This window comes from Bubalus bubalis, chromosome 1 (assembly GCF_019923935.1).
Source record: "Bubalus bubalis isolate 160015118507 breed Murrah chromosome 1, NDDB_SH_1, whole genome shotgun sequence".
NCBI lineage: Eukaryota > Metazoa > Chordata > Mammalia > Artiodactyla > Bovidae > Bubalus > Bubalus bubalis.
This window is the reverse complement of record NC_059157.1, coordinates 188,354,136-188,377,369: the sequence shown is the minus strand read 5'-3', so window position 1 is coordinate 188,377,369 and position 23,234 is coordinate 188,354,136. Positions and strand designations below refer to the sequence as shown.

The 23,234-nt window shown below is 51.3% G+C and overlaps 1 protein-coding gene across 1 annotated transcript; it reads left to right on the top strand.

Annotated features, from left to right (window-relative positions):
- The first annotated feature begins 63 nt into the window (after window positions 1–63).
- On the top strand, window positions 64–9,973 carry SIK1 (salt inducible kinase 1). The gene is made up of 14 exons (XM_025292400.3): window positions 64–216; window positions 604–774; window positions 1,222–1,338; window positions 3,882–3,945; window positions 4,108–4,269; window positions 4,445–4,569; window positions 4,794–4,917; window positions 5,500–5,723; window positions 5,980–6,126; window positions 6,598–6,720; window positions 6,825–7,041; window positions 7,545–7,820; window positions 8,508–8,742; window positions 9,146–9,973. The coding sequence occupies exons 2-14, from the start codon at window positions 619–621 to the stop codon at window positions 9,510–9,512; spliced, it is 2,337 nt and encodes a 778-aa protein (XP_025148185.2). The 5' UTR covers window positions 64–216; window positions 604–618; the 3' UTR covers window positions 9,513–9,973.
- Window positions 9,974–23,234: the final 13,261 nt, after the last annotated feature.

The following is a 23,234-nucleotide window of genomic DNA, read 5'->3' as shown; positions in this document are numbered from 1 at the left end:
ACGGGGCGGGCCCGGGAGCCCGGGGGCGGGGCCGGGGGCGGGGCGGGCGGCGCGTGCGGCTGGAGAGCGCGGCTCCCGGCTCAGAGCTGACATGCGGCGCAGCCCGGGCGGCAGGCGGCGGAGCAGTTGGTGGCCGGGCAGAGCGAACGGCCGAACGCGCGGCGGGGGCCGCGGGGCGAGCGGCGTCCCAGCCTCGGCGCTCCGAGGGCGGCGGAGGTGAGGCGCGGCCCGGTGGGCCGGTGGCCGCCGCCGGGCTCGGGGCTGCGGGCTCGGCGGCCCCGCAGGTGCGCGCGCGGGGTTTTCGGGCCGGGGCGCCGCCGCCGGCTTCCCCTTTGTTGTGCGGCAGACAGCTGAGGGCCGTGGGAGCGAGGGTCCAGGGCTCAGGACGGAGTCGCGCGCGGGCGGCGGTCCACGCGCCCCGCGGGGCTTGGGACCCGGAGCCTTAGCGGATCCTACTGCGGGCGGCGGGCGTAAGAGCGGGGCGCACGGCTCCCGGATCGGGGCTCGCGGTGGAGCAAGTCGCCGGCGGGGGCGGTGGCCGCGGGTCCGCGCGCCCGGGGTCGGGTCTGCAGACGCCGAACTGAGCGCGCCCCCCGCCCGTAGGTGCGGCCCGGAACCATGGTGATCATGTCCGAGTTGAGCGCGCCCCCCGCGGGCTCGGGCCAGGGCCAGCAGAAGCCTCTCCGGGTGGGCTTCTACGACATCGAGCGGACCCTCGGCAAGGGCAATTTCGCGGTGGTGAAGCTGGCCCGGCATCGAGTCACCAAAACGCAGGTGCGTGATGGGGGCGGAACCCCGGGGTGGACCCTTCGCGGGTGGATACCCCCTTTCCCCGGAGTCGGGGAAGCTGGTGAAATCCCTGCTTGTGGGGGCCATCGTCCCAAGGTCGAAACGCTGACAGTTTTTATCAGTTCGGTATAGAAAAAAATGCGATATGTTATGATTATGCGTAAATTGTACACATCCTGGGGAGTAGCAAAAAGGATAATGACCAAATACCTAGGAGTGCAGCTGGAGCCTGTAAAACGAGTCTGCAGAGACTTAAGACATTTATTGAACTTTGACTTTTTTGGTTACTTTTGTTATTTTCCTCCCTAAGTTTTTGTGACCTTTGGGGACATGAAGTGTTTTAGAAATTAACCTGCAAAAAACGAAGTGTGTAAATTAGCTTAACGCAGAGAGTTTTATTTCAACAAAATATCCTTTATTAATAATTTGTAGGTTGCAATAAAAATAATCGACAAAGCACGATTAGATTCAAGCAATTTGGAGAAAATCTATCGAGAGGTTCAGATCATGAAGCTTCTGAATCATCCTCACATTATAAAGCTCTATCAGGTAAGGATTCAAGTGTGCGTTCTACTGTTACTTCTGGCAAGTGTATCATTTTTTAATTTTCAACAACTTAAGTCTACAGTTTCTGAAGGTTGTCTTGCTGGGTGGGAGTCAGGGAGTTGATTGTAGAAGGTAAAAAGATTGATTTTTGTGAGCTGTGCACTTATTTTTTCTTGCTTTTGGATCATAATCCAGATTTGCTTCATTAAAGTTTTATTTGATACTGTTACTTGCTCCAGTTTTGGATGCGTTGGAGGTCAATTGTTAAATTTACTATGAAAACAAACAAAAAAACACACAGATTTCTGTATTGCTGAGAGTCAACCATTTAGTGTGAAAGGACAAATTTGAGTCTAGACACTTCTACCTCGGCAGATTTTTAATAAACTTTAAAACTAGCTGCCCTTACCAGTTTTTGTAAACTTACCTATGCCAAGGCAGCAGTGAGCATTTGTCTCTTCTGTTTCAACCCTCACATCAGAAATGGAGACATAAAACACCTGTGCCCAGGTGCGAGCAGGGAACCTGACATCTAATCCACATTGAGAACGTGCCTCACCCTGTCCGCCTATTGGTTTGCTTTGTGACTTTATTTTTGTTCTCCTGTTACGACTAATAAATTGTACCTTTGGAAACTAGGTGCTGATTTTATTAGGACAGCAGAGCGATCTCTTCCTTAGCCAGCCACTTCCGTAGAATGAACTTAGATCCACTTCGGAAGGATGTGTTCTTTGCATTCACCCAGTTGTGCTGGGTATAAGTTCCTTTTGAGGAGTCTCATGAAGCCCTGTGGATCCGCGATGAATAGAGGACGGTGTGTGTGTGTGGGGGGGGTGTGCCCTTGGCAAGTCGAGGTGGAGAGAGGACTGTGATTGAAGTGACCCTGGGGAAGGCTGCTGCCCTCGGTTACAATGAAGGATGAGGGAGTCACAGGGCTCGTGTTCCCCTAATGACAGTTTACTCGGAATCGTTAAGTGCACAGCTCACGTCACGTGCACTCCGGTTCATGTTTTGTTTCTGTTGTCATTTTTGCGTCGTGAGGCCAAGATAAGATGTTTCCTCCACGGTCACTGATGTCAGTGCCTGAGCAATGTGCCCGCCCCGTTTCCGCAGGAGTGGGCTAAAGCCTGCCTGCCTTTGACTTTGCCGGGGGGGATGAGCCAGGGCCTTCCCCGTCTTCCTGTCCTCTGCTGACCCTGGGCAGGAGGAGCCCGGGTAGCCAGCTGCCTAGCCCCTGGGATCCACGCTGAGGTCTTTTCTGGGGGTGAATTTGCTCACCGCTCTAGGAGCTGCTGTTGGAAGATGACGGGCTCAGTGGGCAGCTCTCGTTGTGACACTGTTGTCTGATTTGCATCCAGCTGGCCCGGGCCCCGGAACCTTGGAGAGACACTTCAACTCTTTCCTCGAGGTTTTTTTTTTTAAACTTCAAACGTGTTGACTCTTAAATCTTTCTGCCTCTCTTTTTTTAAACTGAGGAAAGGGATAAACCTAAAGTCCCTCCACCACACAGGTCCAGGGCAGTTACAGTTGTAGCTAAACTGCATTGTGTCTGCTCTTCTCTTTAAGTTCATGGCTCAAAGTACCTTTTTAAAGGAATAATTACATTTTGAACCTCGAAGAGCTCTTTTTTAAATAAGGATAACTTCCTCTGAAATAGTCCCTGGTGGTCCGGTGGTTAACACTTTGCCTTCCAATGCAGGGGTTGTAGGTTTGATCCCTGTAAAGGGAGCTAAGATCCACATACCTCGAGGCCAAAAAACGGAAATATAAGACAGAAGCAATATTGTAATCAATTCAATAAATAGTTTAAAAAATGAAATATTTTAAAATACATGAGTCTGTTTTACTCCTTTCAGTACCAAAGATTTGAATTTGACTTTGTTTCTTAGTTATGTTTTAAACTCTTAAAAAAATCTTTTTTACAACATGAAATAAAATTCTCGGATCAGTAAACGAACCTTTCAAGGTGTGTTTGACATTGGCTGTTGCTATTGACACACACGCTGAGCGGTTTGCTGTACAGAGAATGGTCTTTCATAGCTTACCTGGCAAAGCCGGCCTCTCTCAGCCTAATGTTTCAGGTCAGTCAGTAACGCAAGTAGGGAGGGGAACTTCTTATCTATTATTCAACTTGTGCCGGCCCTAGGCATGGATAATCTGTTGTCTGCTCAGCTTCTAGTAGAAAGGCCTTGCAGAACTCTTAGCATCTATTTTACTTCTGGGGCCTGCAGAGCCTTCACTTTGGGTGAGGAAAGTGAGTTAAAAATACGGCAGAGGCAAGTTGCAGTCCGAGCAGATGTTTTTGGAAGCAGATGCGTATTGAGGTGGACGGGTTAGTGAGGAGCTCACATCTGCTTTTAAAAAACTTCCTGAGTAGGAAGTCCCTTTGTCTCTTTATTGCGGAAGTTTTTCTTTCCCTATTTTTTGAAATAACAAATATACTTATTCTGGAGAAGTTAAAAATTTACAGGGTTTCAAGCGGATTCTATATACCATTGGTATGTTCCTTTTTCACACGATTAAACGTTAGGTCTTTGTTTTTTTAGGTTATGGAAACGAAGGATATGCTGTACATTGTCACTGAATTTGCAAAAAATGGAGAAATGTTTGGTAAGCCATGCTGATTTTTGGTATCTATTGGAAAGAAATGGTAGTAACTTGTTCCCACTCGCCCCTCCAGTGGTGGGGTCTCCCCAGCGTTCTTTCTCTGTGCCCCGAGTGACAACTGGACTTTTGGGTTTGGGGCTAGAGCTTCGTTTTGTCCCTCCTCAGATTACTTGACCTCCAACGGGCACCTGAGCGAGAGTGAAGCCCGGAAGAAGTTCTGGCAGATTCTGTCAGCCGTGGAGTACTGCCACAGCCACAACATCGTCCACCGGGACCTAAAGACGGAGAACCTGCTGCTGGACGACAACATGGACATCAAGCTGGCGGGTGAGGGCCAGGAACATGCCCAGTGGGAGGGTGCCTGCGGGTGAGGGGCCGTGAGTGTGCTCTGTGTGAGGGGTGTACCTGCCTGCCAAGGGTCCGTGCTTTCTTGCACGAGCCTTTGAAACCTCGACCTTGCTGTTTCCGCCACAACTTCATCGCCTGTTTCTTTGCCTCTCAGATTTTGGGTTTGGGAATTTCTACAACTCAGGAGAACCTCTGTCCACGTGGTGTGGAAGCCCCCCATACGCAGCCCCGGAGGTCTTCGAGGGGAAGGAGTACGAAGGCCCCCAGCTGGACATCTGGGTAGGAGCCTGGGTGGTACATGGGACATGCGTGGGGCGGGGGGGTCTGGGGGGGAGTCAGGTGCATGTGGTGGGGGACTTGGAGTGCGCATGGGTGTGTGGGGTTGGAGGAGGTCTGGAGGGGACGCAGGTGCGCAGGGTGGGGGGCTCGGATGGGGCACGGGTGCACAGGGCGGAGGGCTCTGGTGCCTTGGCACGGGTGCTGACCTGGTCCTCCTTCTGCAGAGCCTGGGCGTCGTGCTGTACGTCCTCGTGTGCGGGTCTCTGCCCTTCGATGGGCCCAACCTGCCAGCACTGCGGCAGCGGGTATTAGAAGGCCGGTTCCGCATCCCCTTCTTCATGTCCCGAGGTAGGTGAGGACCTGGCCTCCTCCACGCGCACGGGGTTGGCAGCCTGCTGGCCATGCGTTGGGTAACCTGGGATGAGAGTCTGAGGGGAGGAGGAGGAATTCATTTCCTGCAAGGCCTGCCTGGCTGTCTTCTGAGTCTGCCGTTGGGCCCGGCAGCCAGTCCCGTGTCGCCGCGGGGTGTTTACCAGGTGCCTATGAGGCTGCTTATGGGCCCTGCTATGGGGCTGGCCTGTCCCTTTGCAGGCTGTTGGGAAGCCGGCTGGGGCCCAGTGTCCCAAGTCTCACCCACCCCACACTGGGCTTCTCTCTTCCGCTCTGACTGCTGCCTAGTAACACACAGGATGGGGGTTCTAGGTGGTTCTCAGTCTAGTGGACTCGAGGACCACGTTCTCCAGCGGCCGATCCCTCAGCCGGTGGCTCTCCTTGCTGGCAGTTCTCTTGGCCTCTGTGTTCCCTGGGACGGTCACTGGTCTGCTTGCCATTTGCTGGGGAGCCGTGTGCCCTGCAGGAGCCTAGGCGGGAGGTGGGAACGCATGGGCAGGTGGCCTGTGCGCAGACTCAGTGCTCCGCTCCCACCTCCAGACTGCGAGACGCTGATCCGCCGCATGCTGGTGGTAGAGCCCGCCAAGCGCATCACCATCGCCCAGATCCGGCAGCACCGGTGGATGCAGGCCGAGCCGGCGCTGGTGCTGCCGGCCTGCCCAGGCTTCTCCCTGCTCGGCTACACCTCCAGCGTGGGCGACTACGACGAACAGGCCCTGGGCATCATGCAGATGCTGGGCGTCGACCGGAAGAAGACCGTGGAGGTGAGCCGCCTGCCTGCCTGCCTGCCTGCCTGCCTGCCGTGGTGGGGAAGAGGGCGCCTTCCCTGGGTGGCTGAACGGAGAAGCTGGCTCTTGCCAGCCAGGTTAGAATGGGAGCAGCATGGCTCATTTAAGGGCTGCTTGTCCGCTAGAAAGGGTACTCTCGTCCGCCCCAGAATAACCCCAGAGTGGTCTCGTCAGGGACCGTCCCTTCTGCCAGCCCCTCTCTGACCCCTGCCCCCCCCTTCTGTGCCCCTAGTCACTGCAGAAGAGAAGCTACAACCACTTTGCAGCCATTTATTACCTCCTCGTGGAGCGGCTGAAGGAGTACCGGCTCGCCCAGCCAGCCCGCCCTGGCCCTGCCCGGCAGCAGAGGCCCCGGAGCACAGACCTCAGTGGTTTCGAGGTGAGGGGGCAGCGAATGCCTTTGATTCCTCACCCCCAACCTGTGTCTCTGCCTTGGACTGTGTACCCAAGTTAGGAGTCCCCCTCTCAGACACCCCTAGGAGGGGTTGCAGGCCGAGCCCTGAGGTCACATCCCCTCATCCGTTAGGCACTGGATAGGGATCCTGTGTGAGCCGCTCGCTGGCAGACGGCATGATGGAGAGGGGGTGCCAGCCTCTCTGCTGGGGTTCAGACCCTGCCCATCAGCTCCCTGTTCCTTCACTGCCCCTGGTGCCACCTCCCGGCCGCTCCTCCTGGTCTCCCTGCTCAGCGAGGCATTGGAGAGAGGGTGCGCATGTCCTGAGCCTGTCCGGTCACAGCTGAGGCTCGTTAACTCAGAAACCAGCCTGGTCTGTCAGGTGACGCCGTGTTGCCGGTGGTCGTTCCCTGCCGCTGTGCCTCACGGCCTCTGTCTTCGTCTGCTGGCCCACAGGTGCCTCAGGAAGGCCTCCCTGGAGACGCTCTCCGCTCCGCCCTGCTGTGCACGCAGCCCCAGACCTTGGGTCAGTCTGTCCTACAGGCCGAAATAGACTATGACCTCCACAGCTCCCTGCAGGTGTGTGAGCGCCTCTCGGGTGGCGTCCGGGGTGGGCGCATCTGGTCCCCAGTGGTGGGGACGCTCCCGTGCCTGGCCTCACAGTCTGTGTATGTCCCTCACAGCCCCTGCTGTTCCCTGTGGACACCAGCTTCGGCGGGGTGTGCCGGCATCGCTCCATCTCCCCCAGCAGCCTTCTGGACACGGCCATCAGCGAGGAGGCCAGGCCAGGCCCAGGCCTGGACGAGGAGCAGGAGGTGCAGGAACCCCTGCCCAGCAGCACAGGCCGGAGGCACACGCTGGCCGAGGTCTCCACCTGCTTCTCCCCAGGCGCCCCCCCATGTAAGTGTCCCCGGGGGCCAGGCACACACCTGACAGGTGGGCTTAGGGGCGGGGCAGCCTCTTCTGACAGGGCTCCGGGTTTGCCGTTCCTGAGCACCCGAGGCCTGTGGACCACACTTAGACCCCACAGGCAGCTCTCGAGCATCAGGGCTGGAGGGGACTTTAGCCGTCCTCAGAGGCTGGCAGGCAGCTCCTTGGCCCAGGCCCCCCTGTGTCCCGGGTGACAGCTCCACTGTCAGCTGTGGAGCCCCGAGGTGCTGGCTGTCAGGCTCCCTGGACTCTGGTAGCCTCTGCCTGTCACAGACGTCCTGTCCACAGTTGAGGGTAAGGGTGGTGGGAGATACAGCTGTCGGCCCCATCAGAGGGCTGGGTTTGCAGGAGACGCTGCAGAGGATGCAGAGCCCCAGAGGCGTGAGTGCTTGGACTCATAGTGAAGTGTTGAGCACTGGGGGTGGGTCTGGCCTCAGGGTCACCAGGGCCTCAGCTGCACCCGCTCCCCGCAGGTATTGTCGTCTCGCCCTCCGTGGCCAGTCCTTGCGAAGGCACCAGCTCAGACAGCTGCCTGACCTCTGCGGGCGATGGCCTACCCGGGCTCAGTGGACACCTGGCTGCTCAGGGGCTTGTGGGTGCCTGCTCCCCACTCAGACTGGCCTCGCCACTGCTGGGCACCCAGTCTGCCACACCTGTGCTGCAGGCGCAGGGGGCCCTGCGAGGAGCTGCCCTGCTGCCCGTCAGCTTCCAGGAGGGCCGGAGGGCGTCAGACACCTCGCTCACTCAAGGTGACTTTCCCTTTCATGCCCACTTCCACCTTCTCTGGGAGACCCGAATGTACCCACTTCCCCCGGGGGCAGGGCATCACTTTGTCCCTTGTGGCAGGTGGCTATCCTCTCTCCAGGCAGTTCTGCTAGAGCAGCAGTGCCCCTCCAGGCAGGCCAAAGCTGCTGCCTGGGTTTTAGATGCCCTGGCTTCTAGGACAAACTCATGTGGTTTCTAGAAGGTGGTCCTAAAAGCCCAAGAGATGCTTAGATGCCAGGCAGCGGGTCCCGACCTGGAGGAGGGATGGTCAGGGAGCCCCCTGCCATGAAGGCAGTCCACCTCAGGCTCTCCCAATGCCCCCTCAAGGCTTGTGGGATGCTGAGGCCCCCTGTACTGCTCACTCCTGCCTTCCATAGGGGTGGAAGGATCCACTGTCTGCCCAGATGTGTGCTTCTTCAGGGCTGGAATTGCTGTCCCAAACCAAACCCTAAAAGGGGATAATGTCCCAACTGGGGGGCTGTCGTGAAGTGATGGGGTGACCAGAGGGCCCCTTGATCCTGTAGGAAAGTGCTGACCCCCCTCATCCCACCATGTCACACCACGCAGCCCCCCGTTACTCCTCCCACTGCCTGGAAGCCCCAGCAAGCTACAGGCCATTGGTTCTGGGCTGGGGGACAGGTCTGGACACGTGTTGGTTTTGCCTCCCCCAGGGCTAAAAGCCTTTCGGCAGCAGCTGAGGAAGAACGCGAGGACCAAGGGGTTCCTGGGGCTGAACAAGATCAAGGGGCTGGCGCGCCAGGTGTGCCAGCCCTCGTCCTCCAGCCGGGCCTCCCGGGGCGGCCCGCATGCCTTCCAGCTGCCCGTGCAGAGCCCAGGCCTGCACGGCGGTGGAGCCGGCAGCTGGGAGGGCAGGGGCATGCTGGAGGACGTGCTGCAGCAGCAGAGGTAGGCCCGTGGGCATGGCTGAGACCTGGGCAGGGCTCGCAGACCTTGGGGCTCCTGAGTAACGTTAGCCCTGAGCGCCTTCCCTGTGGCTGGGGGCGGGGGCGGGGTGCATCGACTGGTGGGGGAGGGAGGGGGCAGCGAGGAAGAATGTCATGTCTGGTTGGCATCTCTGAGCTGCTCTGAAAGCAGGAGGGGGAAGGAAATGTCAGGAATTGCTCAGGGATTAGTCACACACAGAATGGCGTGTTCTGAGCAGCCCCAGCCCGTGGTTCTGTGGGGTAGGCCTTCCAGCTCTGGCAGGTGGAAACCTGATCGTGTGGCAGTCTGGCTGGGCGGTGGGGGGGGCCGCGAGCCACCAGCCGGCCGGCACTGACCTGCTCCCACTGTCCCTCCGTCCGGCCAGGTTGCTCCAGTTACAGCACCACACGACGGCCCCAGCCGGCTGCCAGCCAGCCCCCTTGGTCCTCGCCCCCTGCGACGGTGCCCTCCACATGTCAGGACTGCAGAAGGATCTGGGGCTGGGGCCCAGCCCTCTGCCTCCGCCCCACCTGCTCCAGGCCGGCGTCTCCCCGGTGGCCTCAGCCGCGCAGCTCCTGGATGCCCACCTGCGCATTAGTGGCTCCACAGCTCCCAGCCCCGCCGCAGCAGCTCCCCAGCCACGCTTTTCCATGCTGCCCGTGAGCCTGGAGCCCACGGGGCTGCCCCATGGGGACTGTGAGATGGAAGACCTGACCTCAGGCCCGCTGGGCACCTTCGTCCTGGTGCAGTGAGGGCCCCGGCTGGGACGGCTTTCTTCTTGAAGCAATAATTTCAGAGTATGTGAAGATGGTTCCCGACGCAAAGCCAATAACTTTCCAGAAGCGAAACAAGCAATATGTTTGGTGTTTTGGATTTTTTAGTTTATTATTATTATTATTATTTTTTTCTTGCACTGAGCAACTGTAACTCCGAGTAGAGACTGGAAACTTTTTGAAGAAAAATAATAACCCAGGGGCCTGTTGTTGGGGCCGGCAGATGGGATGGGGGGAGGGCAGTGGGTGGAGCCGGCAGTGGTATGGGCAGGGTCACAGGGGTGGCCAGTTGGCCCCAGGAAACCATAGCGTGAGCTATGTGTCTCCACTGTGTGTGTATGAGCATGTGTGCGTGTGGATTAGTGGGTTTTTGTTTTTGTTTTTTTTTTCCACAATTCTCCACTTCCTGAAACACTTACGCTTCACTTGAAAACTGTGAACTTTCCGCTTTATGTATCAGTTTTTGAAAAGCTCTAACCTCCAGTCCAGGAGAAGACGATCTACGAGTTCTTGGAATTCTCTCCCCTGAAATCAGAACCCAGAGGATAGTTTTTCTTATCTTTCGAGAGCATGTTGTATAAACAGCTCGGGAGTTAGTTTTCCAGGATTCTTTGGAGGGGCTGCAGAGAGGAACCTGAGTGAGGTCGAGTGAGGTGGGGGCTCCCCTTGGTCACTTGGGCGCCCTCAAGGGAGTCAGCCAGGGAGGTTTCTTCCTCCTGCACCTCTTATTTCCGCTGCTAATTAAGTTTTTATGCATTTCATTATCAGGGTCCAAAAAGAACAACTGACTGGGGGTGGGGAACGTGCAATATGGCGAGTCTGGGATGGGGGTGACCGGTGTGGGGCTGCTGGTGGGGGGACAGCCCACCCTGTCCGGGCCGCACGCTCGGTGGGCTTTCGTTTTAGGAAAGTGTAATGAGAGGTCAGGTCAGTGTTCAAGCTTTGTTCCTTTTTAAAGCAAATACTGTACATGTATATACATAGGAGACAAACATACACTACTTATTTTTTATACTTTTTACTACATTTTTGTGTTCCTGGTTTGAACGTCCCTCTCTGGTAACGTGAGGACGCACCTGGCGCCAGGTCCAGGTGGAGGCAGGGCCAGCAGGCAGCAGACAGGTGCGCGCTCACCTGGCAGGGAAACTCAGGTGGTAGCCGCTGGACTGAGCAGGAGAGCCACAGCTCCCACCCCTGCGGCCAATCAGGGCCGTCCGTCGTCCCCCCCACGTCCCCCCCAACCCAGGTGCCTTCAGCTCACGTTGGCTCTCGCCACCTGCAGCGTTAGGCCCGGGTGATGCCGGCCCAGGTGGTGCCGACCCGGGCGATGCTGGCCCAGGAAGGGGGCCCCTGTAGAAGCCAAAGATTGCTGAGGCCCAGGAGGCGGCCCAGCCTGCGTGTTCCCGGCTCCCAGCCCTGCTGCCGATGCTGCTGCTGCTCCGGGGCTGCTTCAGGATCAGGACAAAGGACTCCGTGTGCCCAGCGGCTGCCAAGTCACCCAAGCCTCTCGTGACTCGCACCAGGAGAGTGCCGGAGGCCCTGGGGCTCCAGCTCAGCTCCCTCCAGAGGCACCATCAGCCCTCACGAGGCCGCCCCCCACCCCCGACCCCTCGATGCATCTGTTCGAATGCCATCGATCAAAGGCCTCAGAACTGTGACAAGCACTTTACTCTCACCGCAGTTTTCTCTCGTCGCTGTCAGGCGTGTCTCGTGTTGTGTCCGGCGTGTGCGACGCGTGTGCTGTAAGATTCGCGGCAGCGCTGTCCTGCGAACTGAACGCGGGGGCCTGTCCTAGGCACCGTGCTGTGTGATGAACATGTACATAGTTTGGGTTTTTTTTTTTTTACCATAACTGAATTATTTTATTTCTTATGTTCACATGAGAAACATATGCCAAATGATTAGTGGATGTATGTTTTTTAATTTAATATTTAAATAAAACATTTGGGGAAAAAACCTTGACTTCTTCCCCCGGTTCTTTGTGGGCTCCCTCCTAAGCCGCTCCCTCCAGGTTCGATGAGTCTCAGATCTTAGAGGACAGGGCGAGGTGCCAGCTCCCATGCCTTGCTGAGCCTCAGACCCAGGTTCTCAGTTGCTAGGAGACCTTGGTGGTCCGGGCTGGGGGGTGGGCCTACTGGTTCTCAGACCCCTTGAGCCCAGGTGGTAGCGCTGCTAATCAGCTGGAGGTCTTAACTGCCAGGTCTGTTTTCAGCCTGTTCTCTTCTCCCAGGGTACCATTCATACTTCCCTCTTCAGCCTTAATGTTCTCTGGATCCACCTGTAAATCAAGGCTTTGGAAGAATCTCACAGCCAAACTATTTTCCAGTTTTTAAAGTTGGTGTCACCCCTTTCTAGCAATAAGGCAGATATGGCTGCTAGACAAACAAAGGGTGCTCTTCACTTTGATGCCTGGCAACTCTTTTTTTGGTAAAAAAGAAATTCTTGAACCTTTTCACACCCATTAGGATGATCATTTTGAAAAAAAAATACTATTTGCAAGGATGCAGAAATTGGACCCCTTTTGCATTCCTTGTGGGGACATGCAGTAGTGCAGCTGCTGTGGAAAACTACTGCAGATCTTCAAATAAACAACACCCATGTCATCCAGCAATCCCACTTCCGGGCATAGACCCAAAAGAACTGGATGTAGGGTCTCAGCTATCTCTACACTCGTGTTCATGGCAGCATATTCAGAAGAACCAAAATGTGCAAGTAACTCAGTGTCCATCAGTGGATAGGTGGATTAATAGAATGTGGTCCATCCACACAATGGAATATCTGTGTGTGTGTGCGTGCTCACACTTGTGCTCAGTTGTGTCTGTGATCCCATGGACTGTAGCCCTTCAGGCTCCTCTGTTCATGAAATTTTCCAGGCAAGAATACTGAAATGGGTTGCCATTTCCTACTCCAGGGGATCTTCCCGACCCAGGGATTGAACCCGCAAGTCTTGTGTCTCCTGCATTGGCAGGTGGATTCTTTACCACTGCGCCACTTGAGAAGACTGGGATTCCCAGGTGGCTCCATGGTAAAGAATCCACCTGCCAAGCAGGAGATGTGGGTTCGATCCCTGGGTCGGGAAGATCCCCTGGAGAAGGAAATAACAACACACTCTAATATTCTTGCCTGGAACATTTCCGTGGACAGAGAAGATTTCGGGCTACAGTCTGAGGGGTCACAAAAGAGTTGGACATGACTGAGAGACTAAACAGCAACAGTGGAATATTGTTCAGCCTTAAAAAGGAAGGAGATTCTGCTATCTGCTATGACACAGATGAACCTTGAGCACATGATGCTCAATGACAGAGCCAGGCATAAAAGAACAAACACTGTGTAATCTCTTTACCAGAGGTCCCAGGAGGAGTCAGACCCATAGAGAAGGGAAGTAGGACGGCAGCGGCCAGGGGCTGGGCATGGAGAGGGAGTGAGTGTTTCATGGGGACAGTTTCAGTTTGGAGGTGCTGGAAATTCCGGAGATGGATGGTGGGGAATGTACCGAATGCCACTGAAATATACACTTATGTAGTTAAGATTGTAGATTTTATGTGTATTTTACCAAAATGAGAAGAAAGATTGTTTCAGGGGGAGATCGAGACCCACGGGATGTCAGGACTCTGTCCTGGGCTTACAGATCTGCTCACAAATCCTTTCCTGTCCCCGGAACAGGAGGCCAGTGGCCACGGGACTTGTGAGGTTTGTGGTGTGTGAAGGGTGCTTTGGCCCCACAACCTACGGCTTGCTCTCCCAGCATTTCTGCACATGGACAATCCCACCTCGGGCGTTTCACGAGGTGTCAGTGCTGTGGAAGTATGCATTCCTGGGGGGCCTGGGGTGAAGCGAGGCTGAACTAGGCTTTGGTACGTCCTTTAGCACATGATGGCAAGTCTGCGCTTGGGCAGTGACTATGCTGTGGCTGGCTTCCTCGTGTTCAGTGCAGTGCACCTCACAATGCCATCTTCCTCTTGGGGGGATGTGAACACTAACAACCACCAACTGTGTAACATAGCACCCGGCACGTGGAGAGCTCCCAGAAGCACACTGACCCTGAAGGAAGTACCCTTCAGGGTACCTACAGGGTTGCCACAGCCCGAGGACACATGTCCGCCAGGGAGGAAGGCCAGTGCAGTGAGTGGCCCAGGCCCCGCTCCATCCGCCTGCTTCTGTTGAAAATGCTGATTCCTCCAGCAGCAGTGCCATATCCATGTGGTTTTACTGCCCAGAGCTCCAGGGGACAGTGCTCCAGAGCCCACCCTGCTTTAGGAGAAAGCATTTTTGGGTGTTCAGAAACATGGTCAGTTTGAGTGAGACTGACTTCTTGGGGAGGGGACAGAGGGAAGGATTTGGAGGGGACAGAGTGATGGAAATTCTGGACTGGAGCTGAGGGCTCATCTCCCCCAGAGAACCTGACCTAAGAGGAACTGGCTTGCTTGCCCAGTTCAGTTGCTCAGTCACATCCAACTCTTGGTAACGCCATGGACTGCAGCATACCAGGCTTCCCTGTCCATCACCAACTGCCGGAGCTTGCTCAAACTCCTGTCCATCGAGTTGGTGATGCCAACCAACCATCTCATCTTCTGTCATCCCTTCTCTTCTTGCCTTCAGCATCAGGGTCTTTTCCAATGAGTCAGTTCTTTGTATCAGGTGGTCAAATTATTGGAGTTTCAGCTTCAACATCAGTCCTTCCAATGAATATTCAGGACTGATTTCCTTTAGGATTGACTGGTTTGATCTCCTTGCAGTCCAAGGGACTCTCAAGAGTCTTCTCCAACACCACAGTTCAAAAGCATCAATTCTTTGGTGCTCAGCTTTCTTTATGGTCCAACTCTCACATCCATACATGACTACTGGGAAAACCATAGCTTTGACTAGGTGGACCTTTGCTGGCAAAGTAACGTCTCTGCTTTTTAATATGCTGTCTAGGTTGGTCATAGCTTTTCTTTCAAGCAGTAAGCGTCTTTTAATTTCATGGCTGCAATCACCATCTGCAGTGATTTTGGAGCCCAGAAAAATAAAGTCTCTCACTGTTTTCACAGTTTCCCCATCTATTTGCCATGAAGTGATGGGACCAGATGCCATGATCTTAGTTTTCTGAATTTGAGTTTTAAGCCAGCTTTTACACTTTCCTCTTTCACTTTCATCATGAGGCTCTTTAGTTCCTCTTCACTTTCTGCCATAAGGGTGGTGTCATCTGCATATCTGAGGTTATTGATATTTCTCCTGGCAGTCTTGATTCCAGCTTGGGCTTCATCCAGCCCAGCGTTTCTCATGATGTACTCTGCATAGTAGTTAAATAAGCAGGGTGACAATGTATAGCCTTGACGTTCTCCTTTCCCGATACGGAACCAGTCTGTTGTTCCATGTCCAGTTCTAACTGTTTCTTCTTGACCTGCATGCAGATTTCTCAGGAGGCACATAAGATAGTCTGGTATTCCCATCTCTTTAAGAATTTTCCACAGTTTGTTGTGATCCACATGGTAAAATGCCTGGCATAGTCAGTAAAGCAGAAATAGATATTTTTCTGGAACTCTCTTGCTTTTTCGATGATCCAGCGGATGTTGGCGATTTGATCTCTGGTTCCTGTGCCTTTTCTAAAACCAGCTTGAATATCTGGAAGTTCATGGTTCACATACTGTTCAAGCCTGGCTTGGAGAATTTTGAGCATTACTTTGCTAGAGTGTGAGATTAGTGCAATTGTGCAATAGTTTGAACATTCTTTGGCCTTACCTTTCTTTGGGATTCGGATGAAAACTGACCTTTTCCAGTCGTGTGGCCACTGCTGAGTTTTCCAGATTTGCTGGCATAGTGAGTGCATCACTTTCACAGCATCATCTTTTAGGATTTGAAATAGTTCAACTGGAATTCCATCAGCTCCACTAGTTTTGTTCATAGTGATGCTTCCTAAGGCCCCCTTGACTTCGCATTCCAGGATGTCTGGCTCTAGGTGAGTGATCACACCATTGTGGTTATCTGGTCATGAAGATCTTTTTTGTATAATTCTTCTGTTTATTCTTGCTACCTCTTCTTAATATCTTCTGCTTCTGTTAGGGTCATACTGTTCCTGTCTTTTATTGTGACCATCTTTGCATGAAATATTCCCTTGGTATCTCTTCTTGAGGAGATCTCTAGTCTTTTCCATTCTATTGTTTCCCTCTATTTCTTTGCATTGATCACTGAGGAAGGCTTTCTTATCTCTCCTTGCTATTCTTTGGAACTCTGCATTCAGATGGATATATCTTTGCTTTTCTCCTTTGCCTTTCACTTTTCTTTTCTCATCTATTTGTAAGTCTTCTTCAGACAACCATTTTGCCTTTTTGTATTTCTTATTCTTGGGGATGGTCTTGATCACTGCCTCCTGTACAATGTCATGAACCGCCGTCCAGTTCTTCAGGCACTCTATCAGATCTAATCCCTTGAATCTGTCACTTCCACTGTATAATCATAAGGGATTAGATTTCATGGCATCTGGTCCCACCACTTCATGGGAAATAGATGGGGAAACAGTGGAAACAGTGGCAGACTTTATTTTTTTGGGCTCCAAAATCACTGTAGATGGTGATTTCAGCCATGAAATTAAAAGATGCTTAGTCCTTGGAAGAAAAGCTACGACCAACCTAGATAGTATACTCAAAAGCAGAGACATTATTTTGCCAACAAAGGTCCGTGTAGTCAAGGCTATGGTTTTTCCAGTGGTCATGTATGGATGTGAGAGTTGGACTGTGAAGAAGGCTGAGCACCAAAGAAATGATGCGTTTGAACTGTGGTGTTGGAGAAGACTCTTGAGAGTCCCTTGGACTGCAAGGAGATCCAACCAGTCTATTCTGAAGGAGATCAGCCCTGGGTGTTCTTTGGAAGGACTGATGCTAAAGCTGAAACTCTGGTACTTTGGCCACCTCATGCGAAGAGTTGACTCATTGGAAAGGACTCTGATGCTGGGAGGGATTGGGGGCAAGAGGAGAAGGGGACGACAAAGGATGAGATGGCTGGATGGCATCACCGACTCGATGGACATGAGTTTGAGTGAACTCCGGGAGTTGGTGTTGGACAGGGAGGCCTGGCGTGCTGCAATTCATGGGGTCGCAAAGAGTCGGACACGACTGAGCAACTGAACTGAACTGAATGGTCTAGTGGTTTTCCCTACTTTCTTCAATTTAAGTCTGAATTTTGCAAAAAGAAGTTCATAATCTGAGCTGCAGTCAGTTCCCAGTCTTGTTTTTGCTGAACGCATAGAGCTTCTCCATCTTCGGCCGCAAAGAATATAATCAATCTGATTTCGGTGTTGACCATCTGGTAAGGTCCATGTGTAGAGTCTTGTGTTGTTGGAAGAGGGTGTTTGCTATGACTAGTGTGTTCTCTTGGCAAAACTCTGTTCCTCTTTGCCCTGCTTCATTCTGTACTCCAAGGCCAAACTTGCCTGTTACTGCAGGTATGTCTTGACTTCCTACTTTTGCATTCCAGTCCCCTATAATGAAAAGAACATCGTTTTGGGGTGTTAAAACTAACATCATTCAACTTCAGCTTCTTCAGCATTACTGGTTGGGGCATAGACTTGGATTAATGTGATATTGAATGACTTGCTTGGGGTGGAAGGAAAAATTGTTAGTCCATTAGTTTTCTAATTTTTAAACTTTATTTTGACTATATTGGGTCTTCACTGGGGTGCACAGGCTTTCTCTAGTTGCAGTGTATGGGTTTTCCTTGTGGAGTGTGGACTCAGTACTTGTGGTGAACTGGCTTCTCTAATTGCAGCGCATGGGCTTAGTTGCCCCAAGGCATGTGGAGTCTTAGTTCCCTGACCAGGGATCAAACCCATGTCCCCTGCATTAGAAGGTGGATTCTTAACCACTGGACCACCAGGGAAGTCCCCCATTAATTTTCCTTCCAGAGTAGTAGCAGGGAGTCTCAGATGCCCATGGGGAGCACAGCCAGCCTGCAGCATGACATTTGACTTTGGGAGGGGGTCCTGAAGAGGTTATCTGGGATGGAGATGTCTTTAGGGGACCCACCCTAGGTTTTCCAGGTCTGGCTCTGTGGGCTACCATCCATGGTGAGAGGAGGCAAAGGGAAACAGATGGGCCTGGAGGACAGTGGAGGGGTAAGGGGGAGGGGAAGAGGGAGGGAAGGGAAGGAGGAGGGGAGGGGGAGGAGTGTGGAGGGAGAAAAAGTGAGCTTGTTCATTCCCCCTCCCTTAGGGGAACTCCCAAGTCTCGGTCTGACTCACTCTTTAATTATCATCATTTCATTTATTTGAAGGCGAGTTCTGTAAAAAGTAGACGCGTCACTCAGGAGGTCCAGGTGACAGAGCTCTGTCCCCACTGTCTTTGAGGAGCTGTGTGCTAGGGTGAAGCCCGCGAGGGGGTTCCAGGCCAGTGCCGCTTCTCCAGCAGTCTCGGGGCAGGGGTGAGGGGGTTTGATTCAGCTGGAGGGCAACATACCTTCCCTCCTTTGGTGGGTGCGTCCACCTCTGGCAGCAAAGGGTACGTAAAGTCTGGGACTCCTGGTGCCCTGGATCGAGATTTGAAGGGGATGCGAGAAGCCAGAAAGGAGGTGTCCCGAGAGCCAGTCATCAGTGAGCTTTGACCAGGCAAAAATGGTGTGATGACCACTGAAACCAGTATACATGTTTAATCACCCAGAGAGGCCCAGGTCCTCTCCCGGCTCCAGGCAGCTGCTCCAGCTCTCATCTCTGTGCGCCAGTTTGCATTTCCTAGACTTTCCCAACAGTGGGTCATACAGTGTGCGTTCTCTGTTTGTTGACTTTCAGGAGCCAGAATGGCGTGCAGACCCATGCAGGCGTCATGAGCATCACTAGTTCAGCCTTTCACAGCCAGGTGGAACTCCAGGGTGTGGCCCAGCTGGAGGAGAGGGTGTTCATCCATTCCAGTCAATGGATGCTCGGGTTGTTCCCAGTTTGGGGCTATTACAAATGATGCTGCTATGAGTGTGTGAGTCTGTGTGGACAGGTTTTGTTTCTCTTGGGTAACAGGTAGAAGCTACACATATGGTATGATAGCTATTAGTTTTATGAGAAGATTTCAGACTATGACCCAAAGTGGCTACACCAGTTTACATTCCCTCCCATAATTTGAGTGTTCTGGTTGCTCTGCATCATCACCAGCACTTGGTAGCCTCAATCTTTATAATTTTGGCCATTCTAATAGATCTGCTATTCTCATTTCATCTTGCATTTTCCTGATGACTATTGAAGTTTAACATCTTTTTATGTGCTTATTGGCCATTTTATTTTTCAAGCTTATTTATGTCTCTGCCAGTTTTTAATTAGGTTGTTTTAATTCTTCTCATTAAGTTGCAGGAGTTCTTTACATATTCTGCATATAAAATTGGTCTTATGTCTTATGTGTGTATTGTCTTATGTCTTATGTCTATGTGTGTATCAGTTCAGTTCAGTTCAGTTGCTCAGTCGTGTCCGACTCTTTGCGACCCCATGAATTGCAGCACACCAGGCCTCCCTGTCCATCACCAACTCCCGGAGTTCACCCAGACTCACATCCATCGAGTCAGTGATGCCATCCAGCCATCTCATCCTCTGTCATCCCCTTGTCCTCCTGCCCCCAATCCCTCCCAGCATCAGAGTCCTTTCCAATGAGTCAACTCTTCGCATGAGGTGACCAAAGTACCGGAGTTTCAACTTTAGCATCAGTCCTTCCAAAGAAATCCCAGGGCTGATCTCCTTCAGAATGGACTGGTTGGATCTCCTTGCAGTCCAAGGGACTTGCAAGAGTCTTCTCCAACACCACAGTTCAAAAGCATCAATTCTTCGGCGCTCAGCCTTCTTCACAGTCCAACTCTCACATCCATACATGACCACAGGAAAAACCATAGCCTTGACTAGACGAACCTTTGTAGGCAAAGTAACGTCTCTGCTTTTGAATATGCTATCTAGGTTGGTCATAACTTTCCTTCCAAGGACTAAGTGTCTTTTAATTTCATGGCTGCAGTCACCATCTGCAGTGATTTTAGAGCCCCCAAAAATAAAGTCTGACACTGTTTCTACTGTTTCCCCATCTATTTCCCATGAAGTGATGGGACCGGATGCCATGATCTTCATTTTCTGAATGTTGAGCTTTAAGCCAACTTTTTCACTCTCCATTTTCACTTTCATCAAGAGGCTTTTGAGTTCCTCTTCACTTTCTGCCATAAGGGTGGTGTCATCTGCATATCTGAGGTTATTGATATTTCTCCTGGCAATCTTGATTCCAGCTTGTGCTTCCTCCAGCCCAGCGTTTCTCATGATGTACTCTGCATGTAAGTTAAATAAGCAGGGTGACAATATACAGCCTTGACGTACTCCTTTTCCTATTTGGAACCAGTCTGTTGTTCCATGTCCAGTTCTAACTGTTGCTTCCTGACCTGCATACAGATTTCTCAAGAGGCAGGTCAGGTGGAATGTGTGTATAGATGTATGCATATCTATGTACATATACACACATACACACACATATATATATGTATCTATACATACACACATATATACACACACATTCACACACAGAATATTTCTCCTGTCTATGGCCTACCTTTCATTTGAGAGTAGAGTTGCAGGTTTTAAGTCCAACTTATCATTTTATCTTTTATGGTCAGTGCTTTTTTATGTCCTAAGAGACCTCTGTCTATGCCAATGTCGAGAGGATCCCCTTGTTCCCTTTCAGAGGCTTTATACTGTCAGCTTTTCTATCCATGTCTACAATCTACTCTGAGATGACTTTTCCCTGTGGTTTCGGATAGCAGTTGAAGTATATTTATTTGCTATGGATGTTCAGTTGCTTCAGCACCATTTATTGAAAAGACTCTCCTTTGCCCCATTGAATTAATTGGCCACGTTTATCACAAATATGAAGACCCACTTCTGGACTCTGTTCCACTGATCTACATCAATGTGTCTATCTGATGTCAATGCCATGTTGCCTTGATTATTGCTACTATTAATTTCTATTTTTGGCTGCTTGGTGTGGCATGCGAGATCCTAGTTCCCCCGCCAGGGATTGAGTCAATGCCCCTTACGGCAGAAGTGTGGTGTCCCGAACACTGGACACCAGAAAAGTCCCTATTGCTAATATTATAGCTTAAGTCTTGATAAAATCAGGCAATGTAAGTCTTCTAATTTTGTTCTTTCTCTAAATTACTACTGCTTTTCTAGATCCTTTGCATTTCCATGTACATTTTAGAATCAGCTTGTCAGTTTCTGTAAGTTGTATCAAATCGTGTTATTTGTGTGACATTGGTACTATTTCCTCCTTAAATGTTGACGGAATTCATTGGTGAAGGCATTTGGGGCTGGGGTTGCTTTGTGGGAAGGTTTTAAATTACAAGTTCAATTTCGTTTCTTAAGTTTAGAGATAGTCAGGTTTTCTATTTCATCTTTGAGTGAACTTTGGGAGTTTATGTCTTTTGAGGCATTTGTCCATTTAAAATGAGTTGTTGGCCTTATTTCCCTGAAGTTTGTAGTATCTCTTCAGATCAGATCAGATCAGTCGCTCAGTCATGTCCGACTCTTTGCGACCCCATGAATCGCAGCACGCCAGGCCTCCCTGTCTATCACCAACTCCCAGAGTTCACCCAGACTCACATCCATCGAGTCAGTGATGCCATCCAGCCATCTCATCCCCTGTCGTCCCCTTCTCCTCTTGCCCCCCAATCCCTCCCAGCATCAGAGTCTTTTCCAATGAGTCAACTCTTCACGTGAGGTGGCCAAAGTACTGGAGTTTCAGCTTTAGCATCATTCCTTCCAAAGAAATCCCAGGGCTGATCTCCTTCAGAATGGACTGGTTGGATCTCCTTGCAGTCCAAGGGACTTGCAAGAGTCTTCTCCAACACCACAGTCCAAAAGCATCAATTCTTCGGCGCTCAGCCTTCTTCACAGTCCAACTCTCACATCCATACATGACCACAGGAAAACTATAGTCTTGACTAGACGAACCTTTGTAGGCAAAGTAATGTCTCTGCTTTTGAATATGCTATCTAGGTTGGTCATAACTTTCCTTCCAAGGAGTAAGCATCTTTTAATTTCATGGCTGCAATCACCATCTGTAGTGATTTTGGAGCCCAGAAAAATAAAGTCTGACACTGTTTCCACTGTTTCCCCATCTATTTCCCATGAAGTGATGGGACCAGATGCCATGATCTTCGTTTTCTGAATGTTGAGCTTTAAGCCAACTTTTTCACTCTCCACTTTCACTTTCATCAAGAGGCTTTTGAGTTCCTCTTCACTTTCTGCCATAAGGGTGGTGTCATCTGCATATCTGAGGTTATTGATATTTCTCCTGGCAATCTTGATTCCAGCTTGTGTTTCTTCCAGTCCAGCGTTTCTCATGATGTACTCTGCATAGAAGTTAAATAAACAGGGTGACAATATACAGCCTTGGCATACTCCTTTTCCTATTTGGAACCAGTCTGTTGTTCCATGTCCAGTTCTAACTGTTGCTTCCTGACCTGCATACAAATTTCTCAAGAGGCAGATCAGGTGGTCTGGTATTCCCATCTCTTTCAGAATTTTCCACAGTTTACTGTGATCCACACAGTCAAAGGCTTTGGCATAGTCAATAAAGCAGAAATAGATGTTTTTCTGGAACTCTCTTGCTTGTAGTATCTCTTAGTATTCATTTATTATCTATAGGCTCTGCAGCCATGCTTTCCATCTCATTGAGTCTTGTTTTGTGGCCCAGCATGTGGTTTATCTTGGTGAATGCTCCATGTGCTGTTGAGAAGGGCTTGAGTCCTGCTCTTGTTAGTGGAGTGTACTATAAACATCAGTCAAGGTGGGTGAATGCTGCTGTTGAATTCTATTCCATTCTACTGATTTTTCTCTCTTCTTTTCTATTTGCACTAAGAGAGGAGTGTTGAGATGTGGATTCCAGTGTGGCTATGTCTGTTTCTTTTGTTCTCTTTGGTTTTACAGTAATGTATGTGAAGCTCTCTCTTACTCGAGCCTGCGTTTTCAGGATTGTTGCATCTTGATGAACTGAGTCTTTTATCATTATGAGCTGTCCCTCATTACCTTGTTAATCTTCCTTGTTCTGAGGTCTACTTCCATATTGAGATTCCAGCTTTCTTGGGTTTGTGGTTGCATGGTACATCTTTTACCATTTTTACACTATTAGCCCACTTTTAAAGTGGGTTTCCTGTAGACAGCATGGAGTTGCATCCTGGATTTCTATCCAGCTTGACTATCTCTGCCTTTTAATTTGTGTAACATTTACTGTAACTAGTGACACAAGTGTATCTGCCTGCCACATGCGCTTCACTCCAGTTTGTCTTCTCTCTTCTTTGCTCCTTGTCATGGCCTCTTTCTACATCTTCTGCAACAGCTGCATTTTAATTATGTAACCTGTCTCCATGTGGGGAGGGGGTGCAGTGCACAACTCCCTGGTCTATCTCCTGTTAGTTGAACTGTGGACATGTGGCCTCACCACCACTTTTATCATGTTTTAAAGAGCAGTGTTCATGGAAGGATACTGCACCACAAGAATTCCTCTTGTGGTGACAAGCAACAATAGCGACTAAGGTTGGGACAACATGTGCCTTGGGAAACGTGGACCTTCACTGCTGGAGTTGGAGATAGAGACCAGTGGGTCCACTTTTCCATGAGCTCCAAGCATGATTCTACCTGTAGGACTTGACTGGTGCACATGGGCCTGTAGTGGGCAGAGGCACCGACTCCCCAGCCAAGCAGCTGGGCTATATCCCTCT